We start from the raw sequence: 17,563 nt of genomic DNA, 5'->3' as shown, positions 1-17,563 counted from the left end.
GGCAAACCTCGAGTGGAAACCCCAAAGGCGGCCGATTGTACGGAGTAGTAAAGCCTGTAATAGTAACTAGTTCTTGTAATCTGTATCCGTACGGAGTGCATTGCCTTTGAGCGCGCTTACGTAATTGTCAAAGTAGACTGGGCGAAACGCGGCAGGCCAGGCAGTGCAACGGTCTCTTCTACACGACTTGACGTTACTTACCGAGTACCTATCCTGCAGCCCTATTGATCGATCCCCTGTAATAGGATGGACGGGTGTAAATTATCACTTCGGCCGTAAATATCCCTTTCGAGCGGGCTGCAACCTTGGAGGAGGCGCGGTCTTGCCCCCTCACAGCCTTTTTGGTGCGCGTGTCAGACTTGACACGGCGAGCACGGCCCTGAACATGGGGTCGCGGCCAGGGTTTGTTTGCTCCAGGTTTCGTGTCCAAAACACACTTGTCCCTTTCCTCAGCCCCGAAGATTTTTCTTTAGCTGACCCGAAAGAAGTGGACAATCGATCAGAATATGTGGACATGGCATTTGGTGGGCGCCCTTTTATGCCAATCTGACATCACCAACGACATGCTGTCAGCGAGATTCCGACGACACTTGACAACAGCCCTCCATTTCCCTCACCAGCACCCATCCTTTCGTCATCTAGTAGCTTGGCTAATATCAAGCGCTAATATTTTCAAAGCAGCCTGCATCATGTCTTCTCTCCGACGACTCGAATCTGCTAGAGCTGGTAGCCCGTGGTAGAAGAACGGTCCCTTGAAACCCTCCCTGTCGCCAATCGTGAGGCATCCTCTGTCCCCATTGCGAGTTCCCTCTTCTATTCTGACGGAGAATACTGTTACCGGCCCTGGCCAATCACCTCTCGTATCCCCATACCGCGTATCGGGGGAGAGACACCCTCGCGTTTCTCAGTCGGTGTACCCATCCTTGCTGCTGCTCATATTCAACACCTTGCAGCATGAAGAAACAGGTGACACATCCCCTCACATCGCCCTGAGAACCACCCCATCCCCCATCACACATGACCCCCTTTTGCTCTCTCTGCTGCCCTGGATGCCAAGGTATCGGTATACATGCCTAACAAGCGACGGCCGCGGTGGGCCGAAGCATAGCCTCCGTCGTCGTGAGCCCACTTGGTGATACTGTCGACTCCGTGCAAGCCCAGAATATCGAAATTTGGGGGGAATACCTAGCAGATCCGGAAGGCTCCTGAACCTTTGCATGTTTTGTCCTGTTTCGTGCTTCACGGTTGCTGCTGCAGTGGCCTAGTGACATGTCCACGACATGCCGCGAGCCGGTATCCAGTGGGAAAATGATACCATCATGTATAAATCCTGCCCTGTCCTCCTCGTTACTCTGCTCGAATCCTCTCCATCATCATCACCACTTCCACACCTTCACAACCAGCAGCTCGCCTTCTCTTCACATCTTCTCTCCTGCTGGCCAGGTCTTTTAATACTACATTAACTTTATACCAAAAGACAATCATTACGCCACCTTCTCTTTTCCATACCCCCCAAAACAAACAACAACTCACACAATGGCTCCTGTCAAGTCTCTCATCGCTGCCTCTGTGCTCATGGCCGCCCAGCTCGTCTCGGGCCACGCCGCCATCACGAACGCCGTCGGCAACGCCGGTGGCAGCGGCATGGCTCTCGGCATCGTCTCGTCCACCCCCCGTGACGGAACCCGACGCAACCCGTTCCAGCAGGACGCCACTCGCTTCCGTGGCGCCTCGGCCCAGACCTTTGGCGAGACTGTCGGTGCGGGCGCCAACGACGTTGAGAGCGGCACCGCCAAGATCATGGCCGAGACGGGCGACTCGCTGCCTCAGGTCACCGCTGGTGGCCAGGTCACCATGACTCTCCACCAGGTCAACGCCGACGGCGCTGGCCCCTATACCTGCATGATCAACGCCGACGGCACTGGCGGCAACTGGGAGAACATCCAGGTCACCCAGAACGTCGCGGGCAACCAGCGCGGCCGCAACCGTGACGGCAACTCGAGCGACCACCCTCTCGTCGCTGCCATCCCGGCCAACCAGCAGTGTACCGGTACCGTGGCCGGCGAGAACAACGTCTGCCTTGTCCGCTGCCAGAACCCGGCCAACGCCGGACCCTTTGGCGGTGTCGTTCCTGTTCAGATGGCCTCTCCTGCCGGTGTCGGTGCTACTCCCGCCGCTGGTGGCGCTGGTGCTGGTGCTGTTGCTACGCCCGCCGTTGGCGGTGCTGGTGCTGTTGCTCAGCCTGCCGCTGGCAATGCTGGTGCTGTTGCTCCCGCCGTTGGCGGTGCTGGCGCTGTTGCTCAGCCTGCCGTTGGCAATGCTGGTGCTGTTGCTCCTCCCGCCGCTGCCGGCAAGGGTCAGGCCCAGAACGGCAACGCCCAGCTGCAGGGCGGCAACGCTCAGGCCGGCGGCGCCCAGGCCGAACGCAATGGCGACAACAACGACCGCCGTGCGATCAAGTTCTCCGCATAAGCAACGAAAATTGGGCCGTTTTATATCGAATGATGAAACCATCACCCACACCCCAAGTCCCTGGGCTTGTACACGAGAAGATTCGGGCCAGGAACATGGGCGGCGCAACCTTCAAGTGATGATGATCAGTCCAGGGCAAAAAAGGGCAGGGATCTTGCAGCGGGAATTTTGGCATTGCTTTTCTGGATCTTCCTTGTTTTGAAATTTATAGTTTGCTTTAGCATCCATAATGAAGAAGACATAAAAAATTGTTTTGAAACTACCCTGCTTCTGCGCCTCCTCCGGATGATGAAACCTGATGTGCTACGAAACAGCTTTTGGCGGATTCGAGTAGATTGGAAGCTTCTATAAATACTCTTGAACCCCAAAAATACGGAAACCCAACCTCGGCTGCATTGTGAATCGGCAAAGGGACTCCGTGGGCCTCTAGTCATGATGTACATGGTGCTGTTGTATCAGATAGGAAGTGTAGCAATTTAGTAACGTAATCCTATTATTTTCTCACTTTTCGTATTCTAATCATCTTACAAATAGAGGCTTGGTTAGTGAACTACAGCAAGTTGAGAGCGGCAGCAGCCGTGGTCATCACCCACGGGCGCCGCCATATGCTGCGAATTACCAGCTTATGTTGTTGGACCATTTGATGAACGAGGCTACGGTGGCGCTGAAGCTAAGCCGTGGTAGGCAGCTGCCAATTGCAGCGACGGGCATTCATCAGCGCAAGACTTCTCTAAGAATTAGTAATAAGGCCTTGACACCGAGACATCCGCTGATACCCTTGTGTGGAACATCCCCCGCTTCAGCGCATCACAAGAACAAGACCTGGTCAAGACAGTATTTCACTGTGACGGTAGTGGTTTTCAGTTTCTTGGGGAATCGTGCAGAATGACCGTCAAAAGAGTCGTTCCTCATGGAGAATGGGAATCTCCCATCTCCATTGAGTCGGTCGCCTCTGGCGCACGAAGCCTCAGCGCCCCTCGTGTCTGCGTAAGCTTCTCTCTCTGTCTGATGTAGAGTACTGGACCATATCTGATGTGCCACAGAGCAAAACTGGCCGGGTATTTTTCCTCGAGGGTGACGGGACCGGCAGAACTGCCATCATGGAGTTGACCAGCCATGGCACCGTCGACATTCTGCCCAAGGAATGCAGTGTGGGCAACACAGTCTACGAATACGGTGTCCAGGCGCTCCAGACACTGCCCGACGGGCGTCTCATTTTTTCCAGCAAGGACAATACGGTCAGGATTCTGGATCCGAGTACGTCGAAAGTGACTACGGTTCTTCAAAACTCTCCCATCCTGCGCCATGGTTCTTTCACGGCAGACAAGACGTCGTCTTGGGTGCTGGCCATTCAGGAGGACCACACCAACAACACCCCGTATGGCATCGAAAATTACATTGCCGCCATCCATGTTGGCACTGGAAACGTGAAGCGCGTCATCTCAGGGGCGGACTATTACTTCCAGCCTCGATTCAACGACGACGGCACACGCCTCGTGTGGCTGGAGTGGAATCACCCCGAGATGCTCTTTGACATGGCCCGGCTGTACAGCGCTGATTGGGATGGCGGGGCTGCTGCGGTACGGAATGTGACGCTGGTTGCAGGAGGAAACTCTGAAGGCGTGTGCGAGCCTCATTGGGGTCCCGATGGCGCTTTATATTTTTCGCAAGAAATTGGTGGCCACAGACAGCTCCTTAGAATCGGCCCAGAGGGCGGCAAGCCTATGCATATCGCGCTTTCTGGATTGACCAGCTTTGATCTGGGTGAATCTTCTCTATCTGAAGCCAGGTTTGTGTTTTGCTTTGAATCCCCCGCAGTCGTTGAGTAATGCCTGCTAATAACTGCCCAAGCCGGACATATGTGGCTTTGTCTAGTCGATACCTGCTCGTCAACGCGGTGGCCGACGGCACCTGTCGGTTACTTGGCATTGATCTCGAGCAAGAAACTTGGAAGCATATTGCGCATGATCTAGACATATCTGCACTCGGAGCAGATTGCATATCTAGAATCGACGAGTCGTCTGCCTTGGTTGTCGCAAAAGGGCTGACAACTTCCAATTCGCTCTTTAAGATCGACATCCACAGTCGGGCCAAGAACAAACTACTTCGTACAGCTGGACTTTCTGGCTCCGACTTCTCCGCCGGGTTATTGTCTCTCCCGGAACACATTACCATTGATTCGCGCCGCGAGCCTCGACAAACCCACGGATTCCTCTTCATGCCCCGGAACAACAAATTCGTCGCCGAACAAGGAACACTTCCCCCACTCATCATCTTTGCTCATGGAGGGCCTACTGGGATGGCCAACAGTGGTTTCAATCTGCGAGCTCAATATTTCACCTCGCGCGGGTATGCCTTTCTGACCGTCAACTATGTTGGCTCGACCGGCTACGGCACCGCATACCGCCGATACCTCTATGGCCGATGGGGCGTGTCCGACACCAATGATGTTGCCGATTTCGCCGCACACTTGGTGGAAACAGGTCGAGTCCGGGCCGGGGCGGTGGGCATCACGGGCGGCAGCGCAGGCGGCTACAACACGCTGCAGGCCTTGACGCGGTACCCCACGAGCTTTGCTGGCGGCGTGTGTGCGTGTGGCATCAGCGATCTCATACAGTTCGACGACCATACGCACAAGCTCGAGTCGGACTACGCGGCCGCCCTGCTATTGCCCGAGGGAACGCCCGAGGAAGACAAGGTGCGCATCTACAAGGAGCGCAGTGCGCGGTATCATGCAGACAAGATTCAGTCACCTCTGCTTCTCGTGCATGGCACGGCGGACTCTGTGGTGCCGGTTGTGCAGGCGAGGATTATTCACGATATTGTCAAGAAGAAGGGCGGCGATGTGAAACTGGTAGAGATCCCGGACGAGGGCCACATGCTCAGTAAGCCAGATACGGTCAGGAAGTACCTAGCCGAGGAGGAAGCTTGGTGGCGCAAGACATTGCTCAAGGTGTAAAGGAAGGACCGGTCGCGGAATCTCCCCATTTTAGTAGTTATTTCTCGCATCTTTAACAAAGCTATGTCGCCAATCCTCTCCCGGCATAGCTGTCAACAATGCAGGAATGATGCGAAGGACAGATTACTATGACCAACATGATCACGGTTAGGTATTGGTGGACCGCTGTGGAGGTCTAGATTCCTGAGCTCCGAAGTGCGGCGTGCGCCGGCTTCCCTCATGCGGTCGCGTCATGGGCGGCCAATGGATTGGCCGCTGTCCCTGACCTATATGTCCGTCTATTCTGGATACCAAGCCCCTGTGATATGCAACGACCGGTACCTGGAGCCCGCCTGGCGCCGCTAGGGTTCGCGTAATGTAAGAACTAACACGGGCTGCTTACGGCCACCGCCCAAATCTGACCAATGCCGAGTGCTGCCGGCACCGGATTCCCATGACAAACACACGTGGGAGTCGAAGCGCAAGGAGCCTAACCGACGAATTACTGTCATTGTTCCAGCCGGGATCTGGTTCTTATAAGACGGCAAGTCGCCGAACCCCTAGTGTCGGTACCCGTCGTTGGCTGACAGACGGTTGGTACATTTTTTTTTTAGCTGGAAACTGCCATGCCCCAGAAGAATAGGTGGTAGACGCCCGTTCAAGGCCAAATTGACCTGAATTGACAAGCTTGCCCATCTCCGAGTCCTGCCTTGTCTGCATCTACTGTCTGATTGCACTTTGTCAAGACACTCACGAAGCCGCACCCATGACACAATTGGCGCGAGAAAACCTGTCTGGGACCCAGTCTCAGGCAGCAGCGGTGATTGTCATCGGCGCTGGTGTAGGTGGTCTGCAGACAGCCTGCAAACTGCAGCAAGCCGGTATTTCTTGCCTGGTTCTCGAACCGTCGGGCCAAATTTGCGGCCAAGCTTTCAGCAACAACTTCAGCGTCGAGCACCATCCACGCACGCATGCTCTTGCCACGGGCTTGGGACTTGTTGATGGACTGAGATCAGTGCAGGGCAAAGCCACGCTCGAGAGCTTCGCAGCCTTTGAGCACGACCAACAGCCAGCTGTACGTCCACGGCAGAAACGAGACGTCATCCATCTATACAAAGATAACTGATGTGCGACTTCCTTTAGCTCGACGCCGAAGACGCAGCATCGCTCGTCAAAGTCAAGACGATCCTAGACACCCTTTCGCTGCGGCGGGATGATCCTCAGAGGGACGTGGACATGACGGTTGAACAACTCGTTTCCTCCTGCGGCGCCACAGATACCGTGGCCGAAATGGCGAACCTATGGACTCGCACCATCTTCGGCCTTTCCTCCAACAATGTTAGTGCGTCCCAATTTCTATCACAGTGTGACTCGTGTGGTGGCCTCGGCCCAGTTCTCGACAACATGTATGGCTTGGGCGACAACCTTGCCGTACCCGAATTGTCGCATCAGATTGCAACGGCAATGGCCCAACATCTTAGTTCGCGATCTCTTCACCTGAACCAAGAAGTCGATAGAGTTGAGCACGGGGACGAAAATACTTGCATAATTTACACAAAATCGGGCAACGTCTTTCATGGAAACAAGATTGTGCTTGCTGGCTCTCTGTCCAGCTGCAGTTCGCTTGACATAGCGCCACCTCCTGCGGCCGTGGCCCCTTGGGAGACGATGAAAGAGGAGCAAGGATTCAGCACCACAGTAGATATCGTCTTTGACCATCCTTGGTGGCAGCAGCGTGGCTTGTCCGGCCACGCCCAGGGCCTGACCGGACCAATCGCTCAGGTGCGCCCGTCGGGCCTCATCGCGACTGATGGTCTCTACGCCCTCTCCTGCCAGGTAGCTGGCGAGCAGGCCCGCGGCATGTGGCTGTGGCTCATGTCGGACGAGGAGCGCGAAATGCTCCTCGTGCAGCATCTGAGCGCCATCTTTGGCGGGGCTATTCCGCGCGCGGTGCAAGTCGTCGAGCGAGACCAGGATGCCCTGGTCAGCGGGCAGCAGTCCTTGCACCTGGCCGGAGAGAATGCCGGCCAGCGGGGCCGGCATCGGTGGACTTCCGAGGGCAATGTCCACTTTGCCGGCGCCGATACCAGCCATGTCTGGAGAGGATACTTGGAGGGCGCATTGGTGGCTGGAGAGAGAGCTGCAGCTGAAATCATGGCCGTTGTCGGCGCGGCAAAGCCCATGGAAATGGCTCCCCGCTTGTGAGCAACGACGTGATGACATGGATATGACTTTGGTTGAGTACGAATAGAGAGATGCAGTTTTGATGTTACTCAATAGATGCTCCGTCAGCTCAAAATCTGAACCGGCGATGCCCTATGGCTTACACACGGCGGAGATACAAATGCCAACTGGTACAAAGCGAAACGAGTAAACCGTGAAACGCGACAAGATTCAAGTTTACAAAATGGCTCAGATCGACCTATCTCCTGTTATGCATCCGTTGCCCGCGGTCCTAATAATAACGCAGTTCCAGTCCGGGTAATTAAGCTGAATACCCGTCGGTTCCCCGCGATTGCTGCTCCCCCACAATCGAGACTGTCAACAACACCAACACCATGCCATTTCCTGTATGGATCTACTCTAACGGGAGTAGTCAGATCATGGTAATGGCCTCGAGCTATTCGTATCTTGTTTGGTTACGAGGCCGTATATATCTAGACGCCAGTGTTGTGCCATGATTCCGCATTCAATATAGGCAACTAGCTATACATATTGTTTTTGTACAATTTTATCTAGCTACAGTAGCTTAAAAAAAACAAATGACAATAAACATGGTTATCAATTACTGCAGCGTAAAAAGAAGTAATGATGTTGAGTTTTTTCACTCAAAAAATGGACGCGCCACACTTTTGTAGCGCCTATACCCCTTTATATCACAATACACCCCCCATCTCTTTCAGCGTGCTCGGACCTGGAAGAGAGGAACCTTTTAGGCTTTGTTCGCACCATGGTTGACCCTCTTTTTGCTCCATTTTTGGCAGCTGGGGTGCTCTGGCTACTAAAACTGCCTGATTTTCGTGGGATTCGAACTCGGAGGTATAGGCTCAACAGCAATTTTTAGTGCAAGTTACAGCCTTCCTCAGGAAGGCTCCCGGGCTCACTGTTGAGTTTTTTCACTCAAAAAATAGACGCGCCATACTTTTGTAGTGCCTATACCCCTTTATATCACAATAAATAACTGCATCACGTGACAGTAGCAAAATAAAGGGGCCAAGCCAGGGAGCAGAATTAAGTTTCTGCTTTGGAGCTTTATTTATCCTGCCTGACTGACTGACTGAACATTGCCGAACCACCTACCATGGCAGCTAAGTTGGCCAGGAGAATGGTCCTTGGGACATGTCTCCTTATCTTGTTCTGGGTGCTTTTTTTTCGGTCGGCAGTACGCAACCATGTGCGACATGAAATTACGAGCGCACCACTGCCACCACTCGACTTTTTAAAAGCAACTTCGGATCGCTCACAAAGACACAAGGAGTATTACGCCTCGGCAGCAGCGCGTGACTTTTGCGCAGCCAGTGGTTATTCAGTCTTTAAGCCACGCAGTGTCTCCAATGAGCGAAAAGTATATGACCTTGTCATGGTGAATGATGAATTGGACTTTCTAGAGATTCGGCTCTATACACTCTACGACTTTGTCGACTACTTTATTATTGTGGAATCGCCAAAGACTTTCCAAGGTAATAACAAAGCCCTTGTTATCAAAGAGAACTGGGACAGATTTCATCGCTATCACGACAAGATGGTTTATCACGAGTTGTTTTTTCCATCGTCATTCTCCCCAAAACGTGCATGGGACTATGAAGATCTACAACGAGACGCCATGTACACCCAAGTTATGCTTGAGTTGAAGAAGCAGCAAGCTCCAGCCAAAGGGGACGTTATTATTGTGGCTGATGTTGATGAGATTCCCCGCCCAGAAGCCCTACTCGTGCTCCGTTCTTGTAACTTCCCAAGACGGCTTACACTTGGCTCTAAATTTTACTACTACTCTTTTCAATTTCTACACACTGGGCCGGAGTGGCAACACCCAGAAGCGACATACTACCAGGGATGGCGCACCATCAAGCCTACAAACCTACGCAACGGTGACGGCGGTATAGCGCCTTTCCGCGGCTATGAAAAGGGAGTGCTAGGTAATGCCGGGTGGCATTGCAGTAGCTGCTTCGCGACAATTGAGCAATTTCTTAACAAAATGGCAAGCTTTTCTCATGGTTGGATGAATGCGGAGGAGTATAGAAATAAGGACAAGATTGCCGACGCAGTAAGAAAAGGCAAGGATTTATGGGCAAGGAAAACTGATACATTCATTAGGATCAGCAAGAATGAGGACACGCCTCCACTAGTAACTCAGGACTTGGAACGGTTTGGTTATATGGTAAACCGAGATGGACCTTCGGCGGGATTCATAGATTACCCATAGCGGCAGAATGCATCCACATTCATTTGCATTTTGAAATGGTATTAGATGATTTGCAGATGTATAGAAAAGTCCAAAGTGCTAGACAAAATTGGATACAGCACCAGTACTGGTCTGACAACTCCCCACGAAGAATATCAGTGCTGAATACTTTGAAGTCTGATATCCCCAATCGGGAATTGTATTTGCAGTAGACTCGTTATTGATAATTTGAAAATTTGCTATAAGCTATAAGCGCCAGAGATGGAAGATCTGGCAGCTAGTAGTGTGCAAGAAAGGTCGCAGGCCGTAGCCAGTTTTCGAACAGACCGCTTGTTTGCTTAGATGATCTGCAGCGGAGCATGAGACCGGGGTTGGTTACCGCTACAACCACATCTCATAGACAAGCAAGTGTCTCAGGAACCTACAAGGATATGCAAATTCTCCGACCGCCATCCCCTTGGCTGTGCCTGGAGGGCCTTCTCGTGGCTACTCACCAACATTCTGTCCGAAATACAAGCAGTTAGTTGTGTGCCCATTTGTGTCACTGTGCAGGATGCAGGTGATATGGTTATCACTTCCATCAGCTTTTCCGGTACTTCAACAAGTTTTAATGCCAATGCCTAGCCGACCCCTAGCGGCGATTTCTTTCTTGGATGAGGCTACTTCGGCGCCTTCACCGAGATCTCCATAGATGGATGGCCTACGCAGAGCTCGGCCGGAGAGCTGAATAATTTAGCCTGGCCGATTGTTGTTGAGCGGCCCAAGCGGCTTCTTCCTCCCCCGGCAACCCGGCTCCGATGCACACTAGAGGCGGGGTCCCAGAAACCCCATAAGCTATGCAAGTTCCTGTTACGTGACTGACTGACTACCTGCATCTGACTAGAAGATGCCGAGTCAACTCAATCATTTGTCCACTTTGAGAGCCTGATTTGACGTCGTCTTACGACGCCCACGCTTCAACGAATCGTCGGTCATCATGTTCAGTAGCTCAAGCTTGGCGGACGTAATGGTAATGTAGGTCTCATATAGCATACAGCTCAGCTTAGGCCGTAACGTGACATGCCCAATATCAGCATCTGCAAGAAGATGTGCTATTCCTGAGAGCGCATCACTTTGCAGCCGACTCATCGTTTATGCAGGAAAGGCCATTTCCCCAATATTATTTATATACTGTTCGAAGGCCTTCTCCCAAAGTCTGTGCCGCCCTTTACTTCACCGTTGGACATGGCGACTTCGTATTGAAAGTCGGGCTGAAACTCAGTGTAGAGCGTTTCCTGCTTACTATTAGTCCATCTTGAGTGCCTAAAAACGCGGAAATCCTTACCGCATTGCCCTCGTACTTGTACGTATACGCCGCTTCCGGGTCACTAATGTGCCTCTTTTCAAGTCCGGCCGCTTCCACCATCAACTGGATCTCGCACGACCTCTCCATGACGGTGTACAAGTAGGCAGCCTCGTCGACGGTGCCACCGGCTGTCAACAGTCCATGGTTCTGCAGGATGACGGCGCGGTTCGTGGGCCCCAGCGATTCCGCGATGCGCGCGCCCTCCTCGTCCTGCAGCGCGACGCCGCCGTAGCTGGAATACACGCTGTGGTTGTTCCAGAACCGGCAGGCATCTTGGTTGAGCATGTCCAAATGCCGGCCAAAGGCGGACCATGCCTTGCCGAACTTGGAGTGCGTGTGGCATGCCGCGTCGACGTCTGGGCGGGCCTTGTGGACGGCCGAGTGAATCATGAATCCGGCGGCGTTGACAGCAGTTCGGTTTCCACCAATTACCTGGCCATTTTCATCAATACGGACCATGTCGCTGGCCTTTAATAGACCAAAGTGAACGCCCATTCTAAGGAAGGTGGTTAACATGATGCTGTCATCGAGCCTCCCACTGGTCTACCTACGGGTTGATCCAAAAGGTATCGGGGTCGACCGGGTCTCTCACACTAATGTGCCCGCTCGCGCCTTCGGTGAAACCCATGCGAGCAAAGACGCGGAATGCGCCGGCCATGTGCTCAAGCTGCCACTGCCTTTTGGCGTATGGATCCTGAAACGATGGGATACCAGGGTACTCGTAGCCTCCAGTAGCTACGGCCGTGAAATTCTTGTTCGACTGGCCCCAGCCACCATTGTTGGCAACCGCCCTGGTCGTGGAGAATGGCGCCCGAAGAGATATGCTGGAAGAGCGCAATTGCCAGGCTCGAGAAGCTACATCAGTGCCGGAGAGGCTGCGTGCGGAGCACAAGTGGTATGATGCGGAGAAACCTCGTCGCGCGATTCGAGTGGCCATGGTGCGGGAATCGTCTCTGTAAACGCGTTCTTCGCTCTCTGATGGTCCTCAAAATTATATACATGGACCCCTCGTGGCGCGCCTTCTGACACGCCAGCGATTCATAACTAGAGCGCCCTCCCCCGCACTCTCGTCTCGTTAGGGCGTACGAGGCACAGCGTGGGGGTTTTGTTCTATGCAATTCGGTATTAAATCTGGTGCCGAGTTGCTTCCTTTCAGGGCATCTCATAACCATTCATAACCATCTCTGCTGACACTCTCCTAGACGCGACAATGGACAGAGGTGAGGCATGTCATTAAATTCGCCGCTTCTTTGCAAAAGAGAATTTGCCTGAAACTTGCTCGGTGACGTAATGTCAGAATACGGCCGTAGAATTAGCTACCGGAGGCTGCGCTACCATAAAACGTGGCTTGGTAAACAGCCCGAATGCCTTCATTTAAACAAATGTCCGGTGGCAAGGGAAATCATGACCGGTGACCTCTCTTTCATGCGCAACTACCGAGACGTGTGGCTCGATTGCATTAATAATTAAATACAAAGGTCCAATTCGGACGGATTTCGGGATTGCCTCGAAACGGTGGCGCCAAGAGCTACATACCTGGTTGTCTCGGCGGCTCTCACGGATACATCAACAACATTTCAGCTGCGGTATGGAGGGTGTGGGAGTAGGTCTTAATTACTGTTTAATAATAGTAGTATTTGACGACCGTTGCCACTGTATGGACCTTTGATGCCAACAAGTGACAGTTAGTTGCCTTGTTTGGAAACTTGTCGAATGCCACCTCATTCATAGTAGCACACCCAAACGCGAACAAAGTACCAAGTATAAAGATTGATCATTCAAGCTAAGCATAAAAATCACATCGTACATGTCATCAGTCATAGTAAAACCGCATTGTAGGGGCCCATGCAGCCACAGCCAGGCCGTGAATACATGGCCCAACCAAGCCCACTCACACATCCAATGCCTTCTCTGAGACGATGTCAGACTTTTCATCACCGTCGCGGTGGAACAAGGCCGCCTCGAGCGATTTGTAGATGGTGTCTGCCTCGCCCGTCCTCTGCTCTCCTTGTTGAGAAAACTCCCACTCGGACCTTTTGAACCGCTCATGCACTTGGTCGACCATGTTGATGAACCTGAATTCCAGATCCGCGCCAATGTATCGCCGAAGCTCCATCTTGAGCTCAATCAACGAGAGCAGCCCGGTAACGTCAATAAACCCGACCATGGTAAAATCAAGTACCACGTGATGCAAGGGCACAATATCGCATCGAATTGGGATGATGTTCTTCCTTCGCCGAATCTTGTCGATTCGCTTGGTGCCGGCCACGTTCCAGTTCCTAGTCGCAGAGAGAATATCGCGGGCTGCGGACCCGGCTGGCTCGAATTGTATCTTGGCTGACTCCACGATGGCGTTTTTGACGCGCTCTGCGTTGGGAAACAACAAATCTTCGGTGAATCTGACCAGATATGCTTCAGCCGGAACGTCAATGCCGTTGCTGACTGGGTGATGCTTTGCTGGAGACCAGTGAACGGTCTCAGTGTCCTTGTGTGATAAGCCAATCCAACTAGGGAAGGCGAGGCGAATCAGTGTGTAGACGATGCTGAAGGCGACGGCAACGGCAAGACCGATTTCGGTCGTGGTGAACAATGTGACCCAGAAGCCAAGCATCGATGCAATAAAGTCAATAAACGACATTCTCCAGTAGCGATAGAATAGGCGAGGGGAAGAGACAAGATGGGCAACAGCCATGATCTGGACCAATTAGCATACATTCGCCATGGAAGAGGCGAAAACGTACAATGATAGCGGAGAGTGTCGCTTTGGGAATCCAGTACAAAGCAGGCGCGAGCTCGTATAGCGTCAGAATAATGAAGCCAGCAGTGAAGAGAAAATTGACCGGGCTGTGGACGCCGCACTCTGAATTGACAGCAGTTCGCGACATGGCGCCGCCGCAGGTCTGGGCACCAAAGAAGCTGTTGGCAATGTTGGTGGCGCCCAGGAAGACCAGCTCTTGACTCTTGTCGATGCTGTAGTTATTTCGCAGACCAAACGCCTTTCCCACGCCGAGATGTTCAACAGCCATGGCGATGAGCGGCGCGATGGATCGGGATGCCATCTTCTGGATGAGCGAGCCATCATGGGCACGCGGCGTGAGCAGTCCATGGGTATTGACCTGAGTGACCTTCCATTTGTATGTCTTGACGGTGAGATCTTTGTTGACCAGAAACGAGATGATGGTGTAGATGACGAGCACAACCACAGCACGACTGGTGCTCAGAAACTTGAGCCACTTGTTCTTTTTGCCCCACGTTCTGCCTACCCATTCGAGGGCATAAAGCATTGCAATCCCTGTAAGCCCAATGCACAAGGTAAGCGGCTTGATCCTGTTCAGGTGGCCGAGTACATCACGGAGAATGGTAACGGTGCCGGAGCCTGTGTCAATACCGATGAGGGAGCCCACTTGACCGAGGCCAATCACGAATGCCACGGCAGAGATCCAGCCCGTCAAGACTGGACCAGACACGAAATCAAGCAGAAATCCGAGTTTGAGCAAGCCAATAGCCAATGCGTAGACGCCGACTAGAAACGCCATGGCAGATGCTATGTTGGCCGGATCGTAGCCCTGCTTGGAGAGATCCGCGACAGCTTCGGCCGTGAAGAGACCGAGTATCGAGGTGGGACCAGACGATACCTCTACTTTACTGGTTATTCCAATGACTCTAAACGCGATTGGATAGTTCTCTGCTTGCCTTTGGAGGTGCCGAGGAAGAAGTAGAGGGCCGAGGGCAGCCAACTAGAGTAGAGCCCATGCTCGACGGGGATATTCGCAATCTTGGCGTAGGCGAGGCCTTGCGGAATCAGCATGACACCAATGGTAATGCCGCCAATGACATCCTGAAGAAGCCATCTGTAGTTGTAGTGCGGCAGCCATTGAGCTACGGGAAGTTTTTCAGCGATATATTCCGCAGTGGCGGACGGGAAGCGGCGACGGATGGGTTCAACCCAGCTCCTGACCCTATTAATGTTCGGGTCGGTCCGGAACGACTCCACGATGTTGCTGCGGATCGTTGCGAGGGACTTCATGATCCGAGTTCCACTCTGATGATGTGCAAAGCAAAGCAGCGTAGAGATGTAGCAAGGTTGGTCAGAAAAAGGGTAGATGGAACTGTGTTGTAGTCGCAGCTGTGAAGATGCGTTATACACCACAAGTAGAAGAAGACGGGCTCTCGACGGATGCCAGCCAATTGTTATACGGAAGCTGGTATGGGTACGCGCAAGTGAGGGAGGCGGAAGCCGCCGGCTACCTTGCAGAGACGACCGGTTAGATCATCACTTGAAAGCGTGCGTAGAGTCCAACTACGGTTGGAACAGACGGCAAAAGAAGAACAACGGTCGATCAAACAAAAACTACCCACGTCCAGGCTTCAGCCATCTTTGGCCGCACACCACTAACACAAAAGGGCAGGCAGGAAAGCCGCCGAGCTCAGGGACGGCACGCCCTCACACACCTGGCGGCGCGAGGCGTCGCTTCCAGGCTGGGACGAGGGTGCATCGGGGGTCTTGGGAAGGGGGGGGGTCCAAGGACGCTCCGTAGCCTGGCGATCCTATATAGATGGCGCCAGTCACGCTTGTCTACTATTGTCCGACCGAGACAACTTTCCAAGAACAATATATCTCTGGCGCGGCAGATGTTTTCATGTCGGCATCAAGTCCAGGGTTTAGCATCGTGCCTCGCAGCCGTTGCCGTCATTGGCCGGGCCTGGATATAGAGGGAGGGTAATGCGAAGGTAGTTGGTTTCCCCAGGCCATAGCAGTGACGATCAAGAGTACACAATGGCAAGCAAGGCTTCGCAGCAACGCATCGAGCATGGGTTCCGCCGGTGGCGGCGCCCCAGTGAGAGACGGCTCCGGAACTACCAACAACGGGGGTTTGTCGACGGACATTCTTGTACACACCGCACGCCACCGCCATGGCGTTCAAAACATGGAGGGAGGGGACCTGTTGCTTTTTGGCCCAATGATGTGCTGAGGCGACAAGAAACGAAAAAAAAACGTCGTCTGCTCTTCCCGCGGAAGCCTCCTTTCTGGAAAGAGGAGGGTCCCAGTGAGACATGATTCTGCGCCGGTGTCCGGATAACGAAAGCTGTGTGGCGGCTTGCGCGGATCGTCTTTTCCCGCCCGCGGCTTGGACGGCACGATATCATCCCAGCGTTAAGCCCGGGTGAAGCAGATGGAAAAGGGGAAAACAAAAGTACGCAGCGGCCCAGCACCACCACTACAAGTTGGAGGGGGGGGGGGGCTCTGTCGCAGCCCTGCGAGGTTGCATTGAAACAGCTTCCTCAGCAGGCGGTGGTGCCGTTCTAGCCGACGCTCTCTGCGGCCCGCTGTCATTGAGAAAGTTCTTGCCAAGCAACGACTCGTTGCTTTTCATGCAAAGGGTGACGACGACAAGGACGAGTAATCCGTGTTAGTGCGTGAGAGGGTAGTTGACTAGCAATACCGAGACTTGTCCGGGGTAAAGAGGAGGAGGGCTTCTGATCACGAGTCTCAACGGTAGTTTTGGTCTTGACACGGCGCCACGAAAAAAAGGAAAGGGTTTGTTGGAAAAAGGTGCACGTTATGGGAGCTTCTTGTTGCTTGGCCATGCTCTCTAGCTTTCGTGGCTTGCGCGGGGAGAAGCCACTGAAAGCCAAGCGCTCCTCCCCCGCATTCTTGGAAATAGATTAACTCGCCGAAAACAGAAAAGTACTTTGTGTTTGCTCTGATCACTAGCTAAAACGTCCTTGGCGGTACCATGGTCGGCAAGTCTCTTGGCACTTGGTAGGCTGTCCCTGTACTGGCAAGCAGTTGGCGAGATGATGGCTCTGGGGTTACATGAGGGAGATACTGACTGATACTGTGTTCTGGGAGGCACTTTGTTCATCATGCGGCTATCCTAAAATAGCATCAATTTCTGCAGATTAATTGTATACATGGAAAGCACTATAGAATAGAGTTATCTAGCATATCCCGTAGTGACTGACGGAGCTTCGTGGTTGTCCGAGGTGTGTGTATCGTCTATCTGTATCCGCCAGCATGGCCATTTGGTTCGCTATTGTTGACTTGTTGGTGGCATTGTAGCCCATCCATGCAAGCCTCCTGGCTTTGCACAAGGTTGGCAGACAGGGGTCCCTGGACAATATCACATTCGTGGCGCCTAGTCTCAGAAGACGTTTCCCCCTCTTTCCTCTTCAGGCTTGCACCGGTGCTTCTTTACATCCCGGAGAGGCTTGCAGAGTACAAGAGGCAAGAGACAAGGAGAGCCTCACTCAACCCCCCCCCACACGCATCTTCTTAACGCTCAAGCTAATGCAAGCAGAAAAGCAGGCTGCGTGCTTGCCAATGGCTAGGCCAGGGTGGATGCTACAGGATCTGCTGCTTTATTTTTATCTCGCCCATGTTCATGCCTGGCCAGAGAGACAG

General features: G+C 53.1%; 7 protein-coding genes across 7 annotated transcripts; 5 read left to right on the top strand and 2 right to left on the bottom strand.

Annotated features, from left to right (window-relative positions):
• Nucleotides 1-1,536: 1,536 nt before the first annotated feature.
• On the top strand, nt 1,537-2,472 carry CCM_00144 (uncharacterized protein; the record flags this gene model as incomplete). The annotated part of the gene is made up of 1 exon (XM_006665304.1): nt 1,537-2,472. One exon carries the CDS (start codon nt 1,537-1,539, stop codon nt 2,470-2,472), a length of 936 nt encoding a protein of 311 aa, XP_006665367.1.
• An 885-nt stretch (nt 2,473-3,357) lies between these two features.
• CCM_00143 (dipeptidyl peptidase IV, putative) lies at nt 3,358-5,431 on the top strand (the record flags this gene model as incomplete). The annotated part of the gene is made up of 3 exons (XM_006665303.1): nt 3,358-3,459; nt 3,516-4,261; nt 4,324-5,431. 3 exons carry the CDS (start codon nt 3,358-3,360, stop codon nt 5,429-5,431), a joined length of 1,956 nt encoding a protein of 651 aa, XP_006665366.1.
• A 745-nt stretch (nt 5,432-6,176) lies between these two features.
• On the top strand, nt 6,177-7,615 carry CCM_00142 (mao-B, putative; the record flags this gene model as incomplete). Its single annotated transcript, XM_006665302.1, has 2 exons — nt 6,177-6,485; nt 6,554-7,615. The coding sequence occupies 2 exons, from the start codon at nt 6,177-6,179 to the stop codon at nt 7,613-7,615; spliced, it is 1,371 nt and encodes a 456-aa protein (XP_006665365.1).
• Nucleotides 7,616-8,711: 1,096 nt separating this feature from the next.
• Nucleotides 8,712-9,833, top strand: CCM_00141 (glycosyl transferase family 17 protein; the record flags this gene model as incomplete). The annotated part of the gene is made up of 1 exon (XM_006665301.1): nt 8,712-9,833. The coding sequence occupies one exon, from the start codon at nt 8,712-8,714 to the stop codon at nt 9,831-9,833; it is 1,122 nt and encodes a 373-aa protein (XP_006665364.1).
• Nucleotides 9,834-10,715: 882 nt separating this feature from the next.
• On the bottom strand, nt 10,716-12,094 carry CCM_00140 (aldolase; the record flags this gene model as incomplete). Its single annotated transcript, XM_006665300.1, has 4 exons — nt 10,716-10,888; nt 10,984-11,086; nt 11,137-11,653; nt 11,709-12,094. 4 exons carry the CDS (start codon nt 12,092-12,094, stop codon nt 10,716-10,718), a joined length of 1,179 nt encoding a protein of 392 aa, XP_006665363.1.
• A 353-nt stretch (nt 12,095-12,447) lies between these two features.
• CCM_00139 (uncharacterized protein) lies at nt 12,448-12,839 on the top strand (the record flags this gene model as incomplete). Its single annotated transcript, XM_006665299.1, has 3 exons — nt 12,448-12,600; nt 12,636-12,743; nt 12,792-12,839. 3 exons carry the CDS (start codon nt 12,448-12,450, stop codon nt 12,837-12,839), a joined length of 309 nt encoding a protein of 102 aa, XP_006665362.1.
• Nucleotides 12,840-13,048: 209 nt separating this feature from the next.
• CCM_00138 (sulfate permease) lies at nt 13,049-15,184 on the bottom strand (the record flags this gene model as incomplete). The annotated part of the gene is made up of 3 exons (XM_006665298.1): nt 13,049-13,852; nt 13,899-14,746; nt 14,827-15,184. The coding sequence occupies 3 exons, from the start codon at nt 15,182-15,184 to the stop codon at nt 13,049-13,051; spliced, it is 2,010 nt and encodes a 669-aa protein (XP_006665361.1).
• Between the last annotated feature and the right edge of the window lie 2,379 nt (nt 15,185-17,563).

Source organism: Cordyceps militaris, assembly GCF_000225605.1.
Source record: "Cordyceps militaris CM01 unplaced genomic scaffold CCM_S00001, whole genome shotgun sequence".
NCBI classification, from domain to species: domain Eukaryota; kingdom Fungi; phylum Ascomycota; class Sordariomycetes; order Hypocreales; family Cordycipitaceae; genus Cordyceps; species Cordyceps militaris.
This window is presented reverse-complemented; position numbering and strand designations above follow the sequence as displayed.